Genomic DNA, 17,679 nt, shown 5'->3' with positions numbered 1-17,679 from the left:
CATAATTTCCATTGTTGTGAATTGGCTATGCAGTATCACTGACTGTCACAAACTTAGGCAGAGAAGTTTGCCAAATTGTTGTTTTTCTTAAATTCTTACCTACTAGAGGCAGATGAAAAGAGACTGCAAAGTAAGCAAAGGTTTCCATCCTTTATGGTTTTGGCAGATACTTGAAAATGTGTTTCATGTATCTATCTCAGGAACCAGAAGGAAATAAAAATCAGGCTGCATACAATACAAAATAGTATGCCGCTTGACTGGTGCATAGACTGCATTAAAAGAATAAGACAGCAAGTTTCAGAGTAAATGTTTGTTGGTTTATTTGCGTCATTGTTAACCTTTTGAATAGCGAGAAATGGTAAAGTATACCAGTTTTACCTGAAAATGACTGACATTTTAGAGGTCATGCACTGTATTAATGCTTACATCTTAATTAAGATTTTTGGTTTTGTTTGTTTTTCTAGGGTAAAACACTGGATTTCTGCTAGAAATTCTGCAAGAGTGATACTATCAGTAAAGATGTCATACTTGATGAAAGGAGTTAAATGTTGCAGTCCTGTGAATCAGATGCACAAAGCAACAGGAACTCTGTTTAGATCACACATATTAAAGAACACATTGGGCATCAATGAACAACAGTTCAAAATTTCACGTACATCATCTCAGCTTAGTTCTGAAAAGACAAACTCTTATAATTATGTCATTGTTGGAGCTGGATCAGCAGGGTGTGTATTAGCCAACAGGTTGACTGAAGACCCCCTCAGTACTGTACTACTTTTGGAAGCAGGCCCTAAAGATACCCTTCTAGGTAGTAAAAGACTGATGTGGAAGATTCACATGCCTGCTGCATTAACTCACAACCTCTGTGATGAGAAATATAACTGGTATTACCACACAACATCACAAAAGCATATGGATAACCGAATTATGTACTGGCCCCGAGGAAGAGTGTGGGGTGGCTCCTCTTCTCTCAATGCTATGGTATACATTCGTGGGCATGCAGAAGATTATAATCGATGGAGCAGGGAAGGGGCTACAGGGTGGGACTATGAACATTGCTTGCCCTATTTTAAGAAGGCACAGACACATGAACTGGGGCCAGATCAGTACAGAGGTGGAAATGGACCCCTGCATGTGTCAAGAGGGAAAACAAACCATCCTCTTCATCATGCATTCCTGGAGGCAGCCCAGCAAGCTGGGTATCCCTTCACAGATGATATGAATGGCTATCAGCAAGAAGGATTTGGCTGGATGGACATGACTGTACACCAAGGTAAATCATAAAGGGGTCCTCAGGTAATTTATATTTCTGACGCACCAGTGGTACTTCTGAAAGCATTTTGGAATATGGACATACAATCTGCACTGAATGCCATTTGGTTGTTTAGATTACTGAACAGCTATGGCACTCTATATTTACACCCTGTGCATTTCACAGCAGCTTCTATCAGTCTAGGGTGTATCTCATTGCAAATTACATTGGCATGCGAGTCTAGATTCCTAGTTAAATTTGGGAAGGAGAGCAGGTTTTCAAAATGTCATTGCAAAATTTGTTACATTAAAATAAAATCTTTAGTAATTATATCAAATCACATTTGCTTTGAACTCTATAAACTGTGTGAAGGCTTTCCCCCTGTAAACATCCTGATTGTTATTGGCCAAAATTTTGAACAATACTGAGCATAACTAATCTGATGTTTAATGTAAATATACATTGTAGGTCAAAGATGGAGCACAGCTAGTGCTTACCTTCACCCAGCCATATCCCGCCCAAATTTGTCAGTTGCAGAGAAGACACTTGTAACAAAAATCTTGTTTCAAGGAACAAAATCCATTGGTGTTGAGTATGTGACAAATGGGCAAAGGAAAAAGGTAAGAGATTTTTATTTTCTAGTATGAAAGACATGAGTCAGAACAGAATTAAATTTTTTTTAACACAAACTTTCATTAAAAGTGGCACTTCACTATGCAAGATGTCTGCTTTTCAGAGGCTATGTTGTCTCTTCCAGTGTATGACTCCTTGTCAGCTATTTTACAGTAGGTGCTATTTCAGCTGTATTGATTTAGAGGTTAATATCTCCATTACATTTCCATTTCTCAGTACTGAGGGGACAAGCCATAACTTGATGTTACACAGGAACATTGTGTAAGGGTTCTGGCTGAACCTATGGTGCCATCATGCACTGTCTCAGTGTATTGACTAGTGTGCCGAAATGCCAATGTTTCTGAAAAACAATTCTGAAAATGCTGTTCTGGCATTACAAAAATCTGTAAAAGCTAGATACTGAAATCTGAATGCCTCAAGAGATAAATCATGAGTCATTCACTTCTACTTTGGCATTATGTATTGAATTTTAGGATAGTAATTACAAAACATAACGATGAAATGTGCCATGTGGTTGTCTGTGGAATGAATAATTTTCAGTCTCAGTCCAACTTCCACTGAACATGTGGTCATGTGGCAGGAAGCTTGATTTGCAATTACAACTTAACTCTGTGGCTAAACAGTTCATTTTAAGCAGCTTTCAATCCATTGACTTCTATAAGACCTAAAACATTCTGATTTCCCTTAACTCTACCATTATAGCTGATTATGGCGTATGTAACTAGGAAATTGCCTAGAAGGGAATTGTGTGTAAATAACTTAAGATATTTAGTCACAAACAATTATAAAACAATTAAAAAGTGTAATAGCAGTGTCCTAAAGAGAGAGTACAAATTTTGATGGTTTGAGTTCAGTAAGGCTTACGAGACTCAACAGACGAGTGTTCTGTGACTGAACACCTGCTAAAAGTTAAAATGTAGTATATATAAACTGTTCTTTCATTTTCTAATGCACAGACCAAATCTGTTTTTTTCTAAATAAGTGGATTGGTAATGATAATCATTTTAACAACGTAAAACAAGTTGCAGAAAATTTAGTTGATTTCATGAGCTATTAAATGTCTGCGAAAACAGTGTCTCTACTTTCTGCTCTTGTGCCTTTATCAAGATTAATTTCATTGAAGAAAGCCTTGGAAAGCTAATTATGTATGATCAAAGACTTTCTGAATACTGGACCACTTTAATTGCAAAATTCTTTAATTGCTATGAATTTTCATACATATTAATACATGTATGAATTATACATAGTGAACAATATATATTTATAGCATATATCATTAAAAGTACACCTTCAAAGTATTTCCCTTCCTTTTTTTTTAGACCAACATCAAAATTGCAGGACTTGCCTGCTTTTACTTTCTGGAAAATTTTATACCTGTCAGGATGGAAGAACTAATAATTTTATTACATTATGAACATCAAGATGAAACACTTGATTACATTAAAACGTTTTTGTTTTTACAGTCTATTTTAGATAGGATCTCTTTTACGTCAGTCACCAATAAAGTTAAAAGATTATCAAAACCTGGTTCAAGCATGATCCAAAACCTATTCCTGAAGCCAGTGACTTGTTATTTCAGTAGCCATTGGGGTCCTGGAGAGCTCCCAGGACTCCAGTAAGCCCTCTGACAAAAGCAGGGAAGGTAGACTGAACATTCCTGGAGTTTCTGAGTTCAGAATCACGCAGAAAAGTATTTAAAGGGGAAAAATGTTTTTAATGTATCATAGACTAAATAATCCATACAAAAATATTTCAAAGTCGGTTTTTCTTCTTTCTGTGTTAACTTTAAGCACAATGAAACACTGTTTATTGGCTAGGAATAATTACAGTGCTGACTTTGCAGTGAGCATAGACCAAGGGAGCATCGTTTGAATGCTACCTGGAACAAACCAGCACCAGTTCTGTGTGTACCACAGAAAAAATAAAGAAGTTATATTTGTATAACATGCAAAATACAGATCTAGGTATTGATACAGCAGTCACAGATATGAGAAGTTCAGGGGCATAACTGTGTGCCTTATCAATTTTCTCCTCACTGTGGCCACCCTGATCTATTAGAATTCACAGGTAAAGGTTACGGTATTACTTTTGCAAAAGTGTGTTGCTTTAACACATTGGACTAGCTTAGGTAGCATTAGAATTTCCATTAAATTGTTGCATACTTTTTGTTTCTTCTGTGGTGCAGTTGTTCTTTCTTAAGGGCAGGTGAATCTTGAATCTTTTTTTTTTTTCTAACATGCAAGAGTTACTATGCAGTTTGTAATCAACTACCCAACTTGGTGTGTATACAAAAGATATCTTATATTTTAACAGGCAACGAGTGTGCGACTAGGGAGGATCGAGTGCATCCAATGTGTGTGTGTTCATGAGACACCTCATTTGAATAGAAAGGGATAGTTTGAACAAGGTTGTGTTCACCCACATCATTCTCATTCAAAGAGTAAAGGGAAAAGGAGGAGGGTATCAGTATTTCCTTACTTCACATAGTTTTCCCTTTTAACAGTGAAAAGCACTAAGGGAGGGGGTAGCTCTGATCCTAAATTTAAGAGATGTGGCAACAGGGAAGACGTAGCCCCCAGATATAAATGACACAGAGAAGGATTTTGGTGTTACTAAATGAGAACTTTTGGGGGCAGAAATCCTTGAAAAGAAGATGAAAGTTCTTGAGGTTGTAGAGAAGATTCTGGAAAAGTAAGTATACAGCATAGAAAACTGCCTCAAAGGCAGAGAAATAGTTTAGCAGCCTGTATCTTGACCAGATCAGGGCTCAGACTGCTTGATGAAAAGTCTGTCAGCAAAACAGAATTATATATGTGCCTGCAGTCAGAGTTGTCTCAGTGGTGCTTTAGTGGCTGAGGGGCTTCTGAGGACTACAGTGAGCTAAGAAACCAAACCAAATTAGTGTTGTCTGAATGAAGAAAATAAGCTCTTCAGAATTTTTGAGCTAGCATGTCTCTGAATTCAAAATCTTCCATAAGATTTTCAGTTTTAATTTACAAACCATTATTGAAAATGGAAGGGCCATTTGGCTGACTGATCCGAGGTACTTTTTTCCTGGCAAGTAACACAGGAGTTTATTGTCAGCCATAGTACTGGCTGAGCTGAATGTTTGTGTGCCATACAGTTTGAACGGGTTGTAAACATGGGAATAAACACAGGAATGATCAAAGTGAAAGCTTTGAAAGCAAGACAGGAATACATTTAGAATGAGAAAAATGTGAGGGAAGGGTGTCTAATCTGGCTCAGACTAGCATATTGGAACAGAAGCTCTTGACATGTTGCTTGCATTCAGATCAGGTTTAATAATGTTAAGACTTTTGTGCTCATTTCCTTTTAGGCTTTTGCCAGTAAAGAAGTTATTTTAAGTGGAGGTGCCATAAATTCTCCACAGCTGCTTATGTTATCTGGGATTGGCAATGCAGATGAGCTAAAAAAGCTGGGGATCCCTGTTGTTTGCCACCTTCCTGGTAATTTTATTATTTCTTTTAACCTTACATCGGATGTTCTGCCTCAGTGTGAGGAAAAACTTCTTTACTTTAAGGGTGACAGAGGACTGGACCAGGCTGTCCAGGGAGGTTATGGAGTCTCCTTCCCTGGAGATACTCAAGGCCTGCCTGGATGCAGTCCTGTGCAACCTGCTGTAGGTGAACCTGCTTTAGCAGAGGGGTTGGACTGGATGATCTCCAGAGGTCCCTTCCAACCCCTACCACTCTGTGATTCCTATGGATGCAGTTCAAAGACCACTAAATGAAATGAATCCATGCCATTCAGTTGTCTTTGTGTCAGGTTGTGTGGACTGAAATGTGTTACAGATCAGTGGAAACATGCATTGATTTTAGAACTGAGCAATAAACTCCTATACTTTCTTCACTACATTTAACAGTGAAAAATGCCTTTGAAAAATGCCACTGAGTTCTTTTAAAGTAAAGCAGCATAATTATCGTGTAGAATTGTGAATGAGTTTTGACCCATAACAGATTGTATATATATTGTCATATATATCCAAAGATAGAAGGAATAACATGAACTTTTCCTTAAAACTAGAAAAGCTAGTACTGTATTTAGAAGTCGGTTCTGGCAATTTTAGAACAAGTGATCTGTCTGCCATTTAACTTTCCATTTTCATTCTAGTAATGCTATGTTTATGTTAAACCTTATTCTGACATGAGCAAAAGGCTGATATGATTCACAGTCTTGGTCTTAGTCATGTAAGAGGTTAGTTTAGTTCCCATTTGTGCTGTTTTCTGGTTGCAAATGTTGTGTACAATTGTTCTGTGTGAAATAACTTTTTTTTCCCCTTTCTTCTCCCTCCTCCCCATTTCTACTCCTCCCCCCAGGAGTAGGCCAGAACCTTCAAGATCATTTAGAAGTGTACGTCCAGCAAAAGTGCACCCAACCTATTACTTTATATAATGCACAAAAGCCAGTTAACATGGTGAAGATTGGTCTAGAATGGCTTTGGAAATTTACAGGTATGAAACAAAATGTGCAATCGTTCTACAATTGGTTGATTTAGAATTATTACAGACTTCTATCCGTGACTTTCAAAGTCTGGGAGCCTTCATATACAATTTTTTCCTGTTCTGAGAAATAACTAGAGCTTGCAAATGGACTCGAACTATTTATTTTTTTAAAAATCAGAATATTTTAAAATAGTTATCTCTTAAGTAACAAGGGAGCCTTTTATACACTGTTTTTTGACATTTTTTATAGTTCTCATTTTAAGAAAATTTCTACATTTAAAAATTTTGTTGCTACTGAGAAAAATGTAGAAAAAAAATGTTGTAAAAAAAATGAAGAAAAATTCTACTTGAAATAGGTATTGTGTCAATAAAACATATTGTTGAACTGAATTAAGTTTTCTGTATAATTGCCCCAAAAGAATTAGTTTGTTGCTCTGAGCAGAACCCTTTAGGCTTGCATGTAAATCAGAAGTGACTTCCGTTAAAATGACACACTTGCTTTACAGTAGCCCAACTGTAAGTCGTAGCTTAAAAAGCATCTGTAAAAGTAATCCTTGAAATCAGTGAAATAGTTGGGCCAAAGTTGAGGTCTTCACCACTTGCTGAATTATTATGTTAGTATTTGACAACTTACGCTGGGTATCTGTGGCTTTTTACCATGCAAGTAAATATTGAGTGTGAACATGGTTTTAAATGGATGAGAAGACAGCATAACATGATGGGCATTGCTGCTTCTTCATCCTTCCCCTTCAGAGGAGGTCCTGTGGACAGTTGTGCCTGTTAGCCGTGGCTGGTGGGATAACTATGCTGCACGTCAGCGAGCGTGCAGCGCAGTGTCACCAGGATGCTGCAGGCAGTTCCCTCCGCACCTGTCGGTTCCTGGGACCAAACCTGCCTCTAGAGTTAGACCCTAGGCCTGACAGTTACAGTGACATAACTGTAACATCCCACTCTCAAATAAATGGGTTTCCAGAGTTATGCATATTTACATTTATCTAGTGATTATAAAGCAGATTAAAGTGATGCGTATTGCTTGAATTACAAGCTGTTCATAACGGGTTTGTGTTCCTTGCAATTGCCAGTTATCTCTGAATTATTCATAGCGGTGAACCAAGGGTTAAGAAGGGGATTTCTTGCCTTTCTGAGGTCTTTTAATGGCGTTTTCTCTCTCATTTACGCTCTCTAGGTGAGGGAGCCACTGCCCACTTAGAATCTGGTGGTTTTATCCGAAGTGAACCAGGGGTTCCTCACCCTGACATTCAGTTCCACTTTCTCCCTTCTCAGGTGATTGATCATGGTCGGGTTGCTTCCACAATGGAAGCTTACCAGGTGAGTTGTTGAAGAACATATTCCAATAATGTTCTGTAACGATTAGCAAGGAGGCTTATGCTCTATTGTAAATATTGATAATTCAACTATATGCTGAAAAATACTTTGTTCAGTAAAATACAGAACTGGCTTAACCTCCTACATTGGGAAAAAACCCACGAGCTTGTTATGTGATATTGCTACCAACATTATGTTACTTTTTGTCTCTGGGAAAGCAGACAAGTATTCAACTGCTGTTTAAGTATTTGCACTACTGAAGTCCGTAGTGCTTTTGATTAGGATACCATTGTGCTAGTTACTGTACAAAGCTAAAACAAGATGTTCCCTGTTGCACTGCAGTTCAGACAGGTTTAAGTGAGAATGTATGAGGCCATTCATTTATTCATTGGCACAAGTTTATGCCCCATTTTAGCCTGTGGTCTTGAACAAAAAAAATCTGTGCTAATGCTGGGGAACTGTCACTGAATGTACATGTTTCTTCTTGCTAATCTCTTTTCTTCAGGATGATAGTAATTTGGTCTGATTGCTGATTGTATTAGAATTCTGTACTGCTGCTAAATTGGTATGGTTGTATTTTAAATTAAAAGAACAGCTGTGAGTCAATAAGACAGGTATGTTCCCTTCCCCTTATGGAATATCATATTTACAACAAATTTATATAAAATGAAAAAATGTTCAATGGCATTTTCCTTTACCTCCCTTTAATGTTTACATTTGCCTAATTTGTAAAGACTGTCCAAATTGCAAAAAAAAATTCTTACTGAATTTGGAAATACATCTGGTGGGAATGTGTCATGAGTATAGCGTGGGTGTTGCAGGTCCACGTAGGACCCATGAGGAGCACGAGTGTGGGCTGGCTAAAGCTGAAGAGTACAGACCCAAACGACCATCCTATCATTGAGCCTAACTACTTGTCAACAGGTAACTGCAGCCTCTCCTTGCTCTAATGTCAGCTGATTGCCTGCCTGTTTCAGGAGCAGATTTTTCATAGCTACTCCTACTACTCAGAAGTGCTGGTGTGCACATTGTTAGTTATGTCTCATTTGTAAAAGTCAGTTAGAATCAAAAGGGGCCATTGTGCAAAGCAGTGTATAAACCAAAAAGAATTCCCTGTTGGGGATGCACTCAGGGTCCTTAGTATTTGCTGCATCATGCTGTTCATTTCATCCCCTCCTCTGCTTGTGAGGGAACAGATCTCATTTGCTTCTTTGCACTGAGACTAGTGTCCTTGGCTAGACACTGGGTATAGTCAAATAAAGAGCAATTCCTCACAGCTCACCTAGTTCCTTTTGGGATTGTGCAATACAAGTGACAGTTTTGTTCACAGTCAACGTTAATATCTGTGACTTTGAAAAATACTCTACTTTATTATGCCTTTCAGCTATAAGTGAGAGACTTTTCCTCCACCCTTTTTTCTTTGATGCTATTTTTTTCTGTTACGCATTCTGTCTCTATAACTCAATTAAGAGTATACTTACAGTTTTCTTATTTTCTCTCCATACAGAAAGAGATATTTGGGAATTCCGCCAGTGTGTCAAGTTGACCAGAGAGATCTTTGCTCAGAAAGCTTTTGAAAAATTTCGTGGGCCTGAAATTCAACCAGGAAACCATATTCAGTCTGACAAAGAAATAGATGCTTTCATAAGGCAGAAGGCTGATAGTGCTTATCATCCTTCCTGCACCTGTAAAATGGGTCAGCTTTCAGATAGCACTGCTGTAGTTGATCCCCAAACAAAAGTAATTGGTGTGGAAAACTTGAGAGTAGTAGATGCTTCAATAATGCCCAGTGTTGTCAGTGGAAATTTGAATGCCCCAACTATTATGATAGCAGAGAAAGTTGCAGATATAATTAAGGGCCTCCCATCACTTCAGGAGAAAAATGTTCCTGTATATAAGCCCAAGACCTTGGAAACACAGAGATAAACAAATGTTCTCATCGTTTCACATCTTTTGCTGCTGAGGCTTTCATCAGCATGTTGGTATCACACTGAACATGCCAACAAAATAAATACCATGCAAAACAACATATCCTATTAAAATAACTATTGATTTGAACCATTCTCTTATATTAGACTGTCTACTCATTGTTTTTTTAATGAGTTGGCCTAAGCTGCTTATTTCAGTTAAACATGACCTTTTGTGGTACAATTCAGATTTTTTGTTGAAGAGAAGCTATTGCTAAATGACGAGGCAGTTGTGCACATAAGCCAGAAATACTGTACAATTGCATGAGGAATGGAAGAGATTACTGTATGCTATTTTGGAAATCATTACTTACATGCCTTGTTATTTAAAGGAAGGATTTTAACTGCCGGGAGAGTGTTACCCAGGATAACCGCTAGTCAATAATCCCCACATCCTGCAAAGAATGGTTAATAAATGTAAGCATTTATGCAATTTCATATTCACAGGCCAGAGTAATTTGTATCAGAATTCATAGGACAGAGAGGAACCTGCACGTGTTCGGAATTGGTCAAAAGTGGGTTTTTTATGAGGACTGCACAGTTTACAAATCCTCACTGAAAGTCATACGTCACCACGCTTAGCAGTCTTAACTGTATAGTATTCAGAAAGACGACGTTTATTGTATTTATCAGAAACTTATTTTTCTAAGAAATGCAGAGCAGGAGCTGATAGTTACAAAAATATACTGGAAAACTAAAATTTCTCCTTGCTTTTTTTGGCAAGGAGCTTAGTAGAATTCAGTTCACAGTTTAAGCTGATTTAGTTGTACCACTTATTATTTAGCACAGTAAGAGATCTGCACTTCCTATAAGGTCTCTAAAGTTACTGGTCTTTGCTCAAAGATAAGCATTTGCAAAAGATATTTCTCAGCAGATATTCTGAATGGTGCCTTACATCACTCAAATTTTATTAAAAAATTTACAGCCGAGATAGACTTAAAATGAAAAGTTACTCACCATAATGGCCTAAGGTCAGATATTAATTATATGGGAAAAAAACCTTAAAATTAGAAGGCAAGTGACTTATTCAGTGAACCAATGCTATATTTAGTTAGGACTTACATCTTTGTTTTCCTGTCTTCAGATGTGTAAAGCAAGATACATGATCTTTCATGGCTGTTTTCTGTGTCAATCTAACTTTCGGGTACTGATTTTTTTTTAAAAAAAAAAACAAGCCTAAAGAAAGTGAATTCATTGAATGAAATGAATCCATTGAATTGTTTGGATTTATTAAGTATTCCAAAATAACTTCTGACTAAGCAGCTGTTAAATTATGAAGTAAAAGCTTCTGTAGTCTAAGATTGCTCAGGGCTTGTGGTAAACAGAATAAACTTTTTTTGCAGAAAAAATGGAATTTTACATCATTTGAGCAGATTGTAAAAAAACTTGCTGACTCAGATGTTGGCTAGAGGGACAACTGCAGATGTTTAAGGCAAATACTTCTACCTGGTGCTGCTTGCTGGAAGGCAGTGGTTGGAAGCCCTGCTGCTGAGGGAAAGGACTTAATTCATCAGAGTATCTGCGTAAAGACAAACAAAAATACTGAAGATGGAAGATGGTAGTAGTGAACTCTGCACCTGAAGGAGACAGGTAAACCCTTTCTCTGTGTGTGATGCATTCTTTTGGAATGAGGGTAAGAGCAAGAATATTTTAAGCCATAGGTGATTGGTTAGCTGTGTAATAAGACAATTCACCTGATGCAATTCTGCATTGAAAGGGAAGCATGAACTGTGTCAGGTGTACCTTTTTATAGCAAATAATTTTTATTCAGCACTGCAGCTTTTGAGATTTTCATTCAGAGGTATTCAGTAGGTATCTTTGTGTCATTTGCAATACAAACTATTAGGATACTCAGAGTAATATACACTGGCGACACTTACCACAGTCCGCTGCAGTTGAGTGGGGAAGCAGTTTGGAAGGACAGAAAACTGAAGTTCCTGCATTTGCAGATTTACAACGTGGGTTTCCGCTCTAGGCATGCAGGATGGGAATTGTTACTATGCAACTGCAGCAGATTAACTAGCCACTGTCTTACATAACTTGCTACTGAACATGCACAGGGCTATCCTCTGCCATTGGGCCAAGCTCTAAAAAGATGAGGGAATAGCAAGGTTAGATATACGTGCCAAACTGCATGTGTGTCATGTTCAGGTACACATGGCTGCACTGTGCAATCAGGTACCTGGGCATTTCTTCTGAAACATCATCATCTATTCTTGCAGTTCTAAACATACACAGACACCTTGCAGATTCCTCCCCTTCTAAACACTTCAACATTTTCATTGCTGTGAACTGCAGTTGCTTTATTAATTTAGGCCTCAGTGCTATAGAACGCTGAGGCTCCTTCATGCTAAAGAAATGGCTCAGGTATTTGAAAGTTTTATTGCCCTGGGGAAAGCTTTAGGTAGCATCAAGCTGCCATTAGTTTCTCCTGCATCGTGTCTGGTTGCTGACACTGAATTGCTGTTAAAATTGTTCTTACTTCTAGCAGAGCTGAGTCTGCTAAGGGATACTTAGAACTGGTACAAGATATTCTGACATGCCCTGTGGAGCACTGGCAGTCTGCTGGCTAAACTTAACCATCTTTTACACCTTACTGGATTGCAGAACACAGACTGGTAATTCCAGAGTTTTACTTATTTAACAAAATAATATGGTGTGTGAATTGAATATTCTTCCCAGTTCTACCCACATATAATTTCTCTGTAAATGTGCAGATGTACTACATTATGTATTCAAAGCCAGTTAACCATAAAAGCTGTTTGATGTAAGAATTTGGAATTTACTAGACCTGCCCACATGGCTTGAACCAGCAGCGGTACTGCGAGTGAGCACACCAGCATTTCCATGGTAATCGCTTGCTGCAGATGCTTCAAACACAGTTGGAGGTCTCTGGCTGGGGACAATGAGATTAAGAAAGAAAAAATGTTTCTTTCATACACATATTGCAGTTCAAGTTTAGTATTAGAAATGCTTTTAAAAGCAGCAGTATTTGTGAAACTGTATTGTATTTAACTTATGTAAGGCCACTCAAGGTTTTGTACACCAGAACTTTTGATGTTTCTGCAGCTTAAAGTCCTTTCCAAGAGTCTGATTGCAATTAGTCTGCAACCAAATGAGGCAGGTGTATAAATGCTGGAAAACTGGAAAGTGGGCTTGGAACATGCATTTTCTATAAAATAAACATAGAAATGTATTTTGAGGAATAATAGCATTTATGCATTTTTTAAAAATCATAGTTAAAATGAAGAGTTATTGTAGAAAGACCCCAAGCATATCTGTTACAGTATTATAATTTTAGTCTCTACTCTTTTGTCATCCAAGCTCCAAAAAATGACACTGTTCAAATATGAATATATTTTATATATTCGCTTCTTCAATGGAGTTACTTCACTGTAAGACATAGCAATGTTTAATTCTTTAGTAATGTTTCCTGTCATATGTATATAAACAAATCTGGAAACCCATGATATATGTTTTAATTGCTGAGATAACTTCCAGTTTTTCGGTACTGAGTAATTACTGTGATTGGCAGCATTTGATGGGTGCCAGTTTCCATGTAATTGTGCATATATCAATTACTTTTTTCCATATACTTCTGTAATGATATTGAACAGATACTCTGTATATCCATATATACATGTTCTCCCTTAAACCATTAACTATATAGAACATGGTTTGTAACTAAATTTCCTTCATTATTTATTTTTGTAAGGACTGTTTTCTCATAAAATAGTGTATCTGCCCTAAAGAGTCTCTCATCAGACTATTGAAAGCTCAGGACTAACCATACTAGCAAGAGAATACAGTAAAGTCAGCATATTGTTTTCTGTCTCCTTGGACAAATGATTAATTAAAAAAATTGTCATTCAGCTCAATCTGCCAAATTTGCTGTGCTAGCAAAAGTCGATGCAGTTAAGTAACCTGGTCTGGGATTTTTTTTTTGTGTTAAATGTTCAACTTCAGTTACCTTAAGGGCGGTTTTCAGAAGTGGGCATACCGCAGTAGGTGGAACTTTGAAGACTACTCGTTATTTCACAGTGATACAGATCCAGAAAGCTCCATATCAGTCACCTAAAGTTTCTATAAGCAGAAAGTGTAACACAAAGTGGCTACTGCTGGGTAACCTACCCCACTGTTTCCTGGCAGACAGCATGAAAGATGTGTTTTGATGTTTTAGGGGATTTTAGTCCGATTTTCCTAATTGTTTCCATAGATCTGTACCCAGGGAAGTAATAATCCCCCAGATAGTAGGGGAGGAAAAATATCCTTTTTCATATGAATACTCTAATCACTTACTTCTTTCTGGTTAACAGCAATCATCCATAAAAGACGTGCACGCTATGATAGCACAGACCAATGACTACATTCCACACATTCCCGCCCATTCTTCAAACAGTGCAAGCAGAATTTACCTTTTGGACCTTCTTGGTGAAAAACTATTAGTAAAAGGAGTCCCAAGTATAATAAAATTATTACACAGTTTTATTTTGAAGAACATTTTGCATTTGTTTTAATACAAAATGATGTAGGTCAAGAAATAATTTACAAACCTTTAAGTTCTTATCCTGGCATTTGAAATAAGAATGATTTCAGAGGAAGTCTGTAAGCTATTCATAGGAAACTGTCTTTATGTACAAAATGTTTATTGACATGTTTTAAACATCACATTTGTAAAAATGTGAACTGGATTGCTATCTAGCATATGAACTACAGGTAAAACCTGATAAGATAACTTGGTAGACAAGTTGCTGTTATCCAGTGCTAACAAAATAGACAGTAGCTTTCAGTGGTTTTTGATTTTCCTCCAAGGTCATTTGAGCCTCAAAGTCATTTCAGGGTTTCACTGCATTGTGAACAATATCTAAGCCCTCTCTTGGTTGCATAAAAATAAATCTTTGAAATAGTACACGTAGAACAACAGAAAGGTAGAGGCAATAAAACAGCATACTTCTTATATCAAGGGTTTTGGTTCTGTGAAGAATCATTTATCATATTTCCTTTCTTTCCAAGCAGAGTAAGTGGTACTGATTTCATTTATCTGTGAAATATTTTCTGCCCAAGATGCTTCCTATCAAAGTAGGGTATATAGGTAATACACTCTCTCAAAACTAATTGTCTCATGACCAGTAATATCCTGGCATGACCTTGCCAATTTTTAATGATTTTAATATTTATTTTTTGCATGGGATTAATACAAAAATAAAATTAGAGCTTATTTTTTCATCAAAAAAGTTAAAATAACTTTAAGTCTTCTACCTTTCCAAGTATAAGACTGTAACTAGTCAACTGTGCATCCCTTATGCAGAGAGATTTGACTCAATTATTTAAAAAAAAAAACCTGTTCTGTTGCCAAGTCAAACTTGACACTTTATCCCAAAAAGAGATTTACACTGAGGTGGCTCTATTTAAATATTTATGCTATAGATCTATATATTCCAAGTAAAAATACTTCTATCTAGAATTCTGTGGAGAGTTACAATAATTAGGGTCCATAAATATTGCTGCAGTTCAATTACGGTACAATAATTACAAAATATAGAACATCTCTTTACAAATACAAATCATTGTATATTACAATTCATTTACAATAATTTCTACTATATAATTTTTAGCAAACTATCTTATCTAATTCTACTATAACCTGGTTGCAAGTGCATTAGTAAGAATGCAATTATTCCAGTATATTTTGCCCTTAACGTGATAGTCATAAAACAGACTATCAGAATGATATTTTCCTATGTAAACTGGTGTTACATATGACAGAATATTCTTTATATAACTTCTTTTCCCAACCATCTCTAACAAGTAGAGCATGACAAACTGTACTTTAGAAGAGCATTAAGAATTCAGGAAGCAAGTTTGAAAACAATGTTAGAATGGATATGCAACAGCTGGCTGATATGCTATTGAGTACTGAGGTAATGACATTATTGGTTGTCATCACTTGTCTCATGTTGCTATTTCCCACACAATTTTGTGCTGACTTATACAGACATTTTCAGTGACAAAATCCTGCTCTACTATGAAGGACAGTAGCACAAGGTTGAAAGACAGGCAAGATATTACACCTCAGAATCCTGCTCTAGCCCTCAAAAAACTGATTGTCACAATCTGCTTGGTTTCAAAATAACCTTACTCCCACAGAGGAACTGAAGATTCTGTGGGGGGAGACTTGATGTACTGCGGCTCTGGCCGCATTTCGGCAACCTGGAGATAATAAATTTATTAGTTATGGCTTCCTTGAGGTGTGACATCACTTTACAAAACTTGATTGGTTATTCACTCCAGCTAGTGCCTAGCATCTTTAAACTATGAGGCACTTTTTCTGTTATTAGAATAATTTTCCTTGCTAAATACTATAAGCTTGTAATGCATATCATTTCGTCAGCTAAGTCTTCTTCATATCGTCCCGTTTCTGGTTCTTCATCACTGTAGCCAGGACCAAAATCTTGAAGTTCATAATCTTGTCTGCTTAAAATGGGAAACATATCCCCATTGGTCCCATTGCTGATACTTCCATTGAGAAGGTTACTTGCTGCACTTTCCATCTCATCAATAGTCATGTCACATGCATCAGCAATTTCGTGTTTTGTAGCTGAAACAAATTTAGGGTCCTTCGCATACCTTCCTAGGCCTTCAGATATAAGTACCTGGCAGATGGAGGGGAGAGAATGAGATACACAGTGGAATTACAGAACAGACAGGTCATAATGTTTCTCATTTGTGGAAAATACTAGAAACTCCACGCTGAATGACTATAGCAACCCCCAGTAAAGCTGTGTGCGTAAAGAACAATCAAACGGCTCCAAACCACACTGTCTCAGTTAGGTGACCATGTAACTGATAATGCAATGCATCTGACTTCTCTCTTTAGAAATTTGGGAGTAGTCTGATAAACATCGGTCATCAGGCTGATATACTGAAGACAACAGCTAATATATCTAGGATGGTGCAATTACAACAATTGCCTGAAACACAGAATTTTAGATACGTTCTTGGTACTTTAGAGTACGTGGAAGAAAGATGCTGAAGTCCCATTTGCAAATAAAATTTAACAAAGTGCATTGTGTAGCTCATTGCGACAGAAAGGAAGTGATAAAGGGAAGCAAGAACAGTAACTATGATTCAGAAGAGCTATATACTTTTTATCTTCGAATCTTTTTTAATATAAAAGGGAATTCTTAACATTCTTTAGTACACCTACAAATCAGTCCTTGTAGTTGTTATTCACTGCATTTAGTACACTTGATTCAGGGAGTTCTTGATCTTTTATTCAGATTACTGCAAAAATGGTGATGTATTTCTATAGGAACAAGAGAGAGAACAGGCATATGCATCATCTCTTCCCTATTAGCCACTGTGGAAGGACACTTTGTAGCCGATCCTCATCTAGAAAACTTAAATTTCACATCTCTGAGATCTCTTCTGTTCTCTGACACACTAATGTTAAGATTTGGATTCAGTAGAAATCATTTGCTACATAACCACTACCAATAAGTTCCCTTGTCTTTACCTAAAAACAGTTTTGGGCTTTGAAACTGAAAATACCAAATTGTCAGAGAGATAATGTGAACCGAATTACATGCTTTTTAAAGTTAACACAAAACCTGAACAGACACTCTTGGCTACTTCAGAGGTTTCTGTAATACTTACCGCTTCTACCAAACTGTCGGCACTCCTCTGTTTGTCACTATGTTTATACCTAAAGTCATTAGGTACTGTTAAATTGGCTGGTGTGAATGTTCGGTAGGAAATATCAGGGTCATCTGTGTACCAAGAGCTCCTATGCAAGGAAGGCAGGCTACCGTTCATATGCTCTGTAGATTCAGCCCTATCAACTTGGATTAGAGGTGTGTAATAGGGAGTGCGGTCCCTGTGGGGAGGGGTTGCAGGTGGGGTAGCCCAGGAACGCGTTGAACGACTTGGTGAATGTTTATGAGCTTTGCTGGAATCCAGACCTGCAACAGCCATGACCTGGTAAGGGGAAGAATTTTAGAAGTTAGTGATTTTAAATGCTCAGTCATACTCATTTCTC

The 17,679-nt window shown here is 37.2% G+C and overlaps 2 protein-coding genes across 3 annotated transcripts in view; one reads left to right on the top strand and one right to left on the bottom strand.

Annotated features, from left to right (window-relative positions):
* Window positions 1-519: 519 nt before the first annotated feature.
* Window positions 520-9,600, top strand: CHDH (choline dehydrogenase). The gene is made up of 7 exons (XM_009946099.2): window positions 520-1,273; window positions 1,721-1,872; window positions 5,223-5,352; window positions 6,223-6,357; window positions 7,535-7,677; window positions 8,496-8,598; window positions 9,182-9,600. The coding sequence occupies exons 1-7, from the start codon at window positions 520-522 to the stop codon at window positions 9,598-9,600; spliced, it is 1,836 nt and encodes a 611-aa protein (XP_009944401.1).
* Window positions 9,601-16,000: 6,400 nt separating this feature from the next.
* The window catches only part of CACNA1D (calcium voltage-gated channel subunit alpha1 D), a 198,204-nt gene continuing 196,525 nt past the window's right edge, over window positions 16,001-17,679 (bottom strand). For both annotated transcript variants that reach the window (XM_086470607.1, XM_086470608.1), the window contains 2 exons: window positions 17,298-17,618; window positions 16,001-16,294 (listed from right to left, as the gene is read on the bottom strand). In XM_086470607.1, coding sequence (XP_086326733.1) covers window positions 16,001-16,294; window positions 17,298-17,618 — 615 coding nt within the window. The remainder of the gene's footprint in view (window positions 16,295-17,297; window positions 17,619-17,679) is intronic.

Source organism: Leptosomus discolor, chromosome 9 (assembly GCF_034619465.1).
Source record: "Leptosomus discolor isolate bLepDis1 chromosome 9, bLepDis1.hap2, whole genome shotgun sequence".
In the NCBI taxonomy this organism is placed as follows: Eukaryota; Metazoa; Chordata; class Aves; order Leptosomiformes; family Leptosomidae; genus Leptosomus; species Leptosomus discolor.
The sequence above is the reverse complement of the archived record's forward strand: the minus strand, read 5'-3'. Positions and strand labels throughout refer to the sequence as shown.

Coding starts and splice junctions, on each gene's coding strand:
- CHDH (XM_009946099.2), top strand. CDS start 520: ATGTCATACTTGATGAAAGGAGTTAAATGTTGCAGTCCTGTGAATCAG. Junction 5,353..6,222: donor TGTTGTTTGCCACCTTCCTG/GTAATTTTATTA, acceptor TCCTCCCCCCAG/GAGTAGGCCAGAACCTTCAA. Junction 8,599..9,181: donor GCCTAACTACTTGTCAACAG/GTAACTGCAGCC, acceptor CTCTCCATACAG/AAAGAGATATTTGGGAATTC.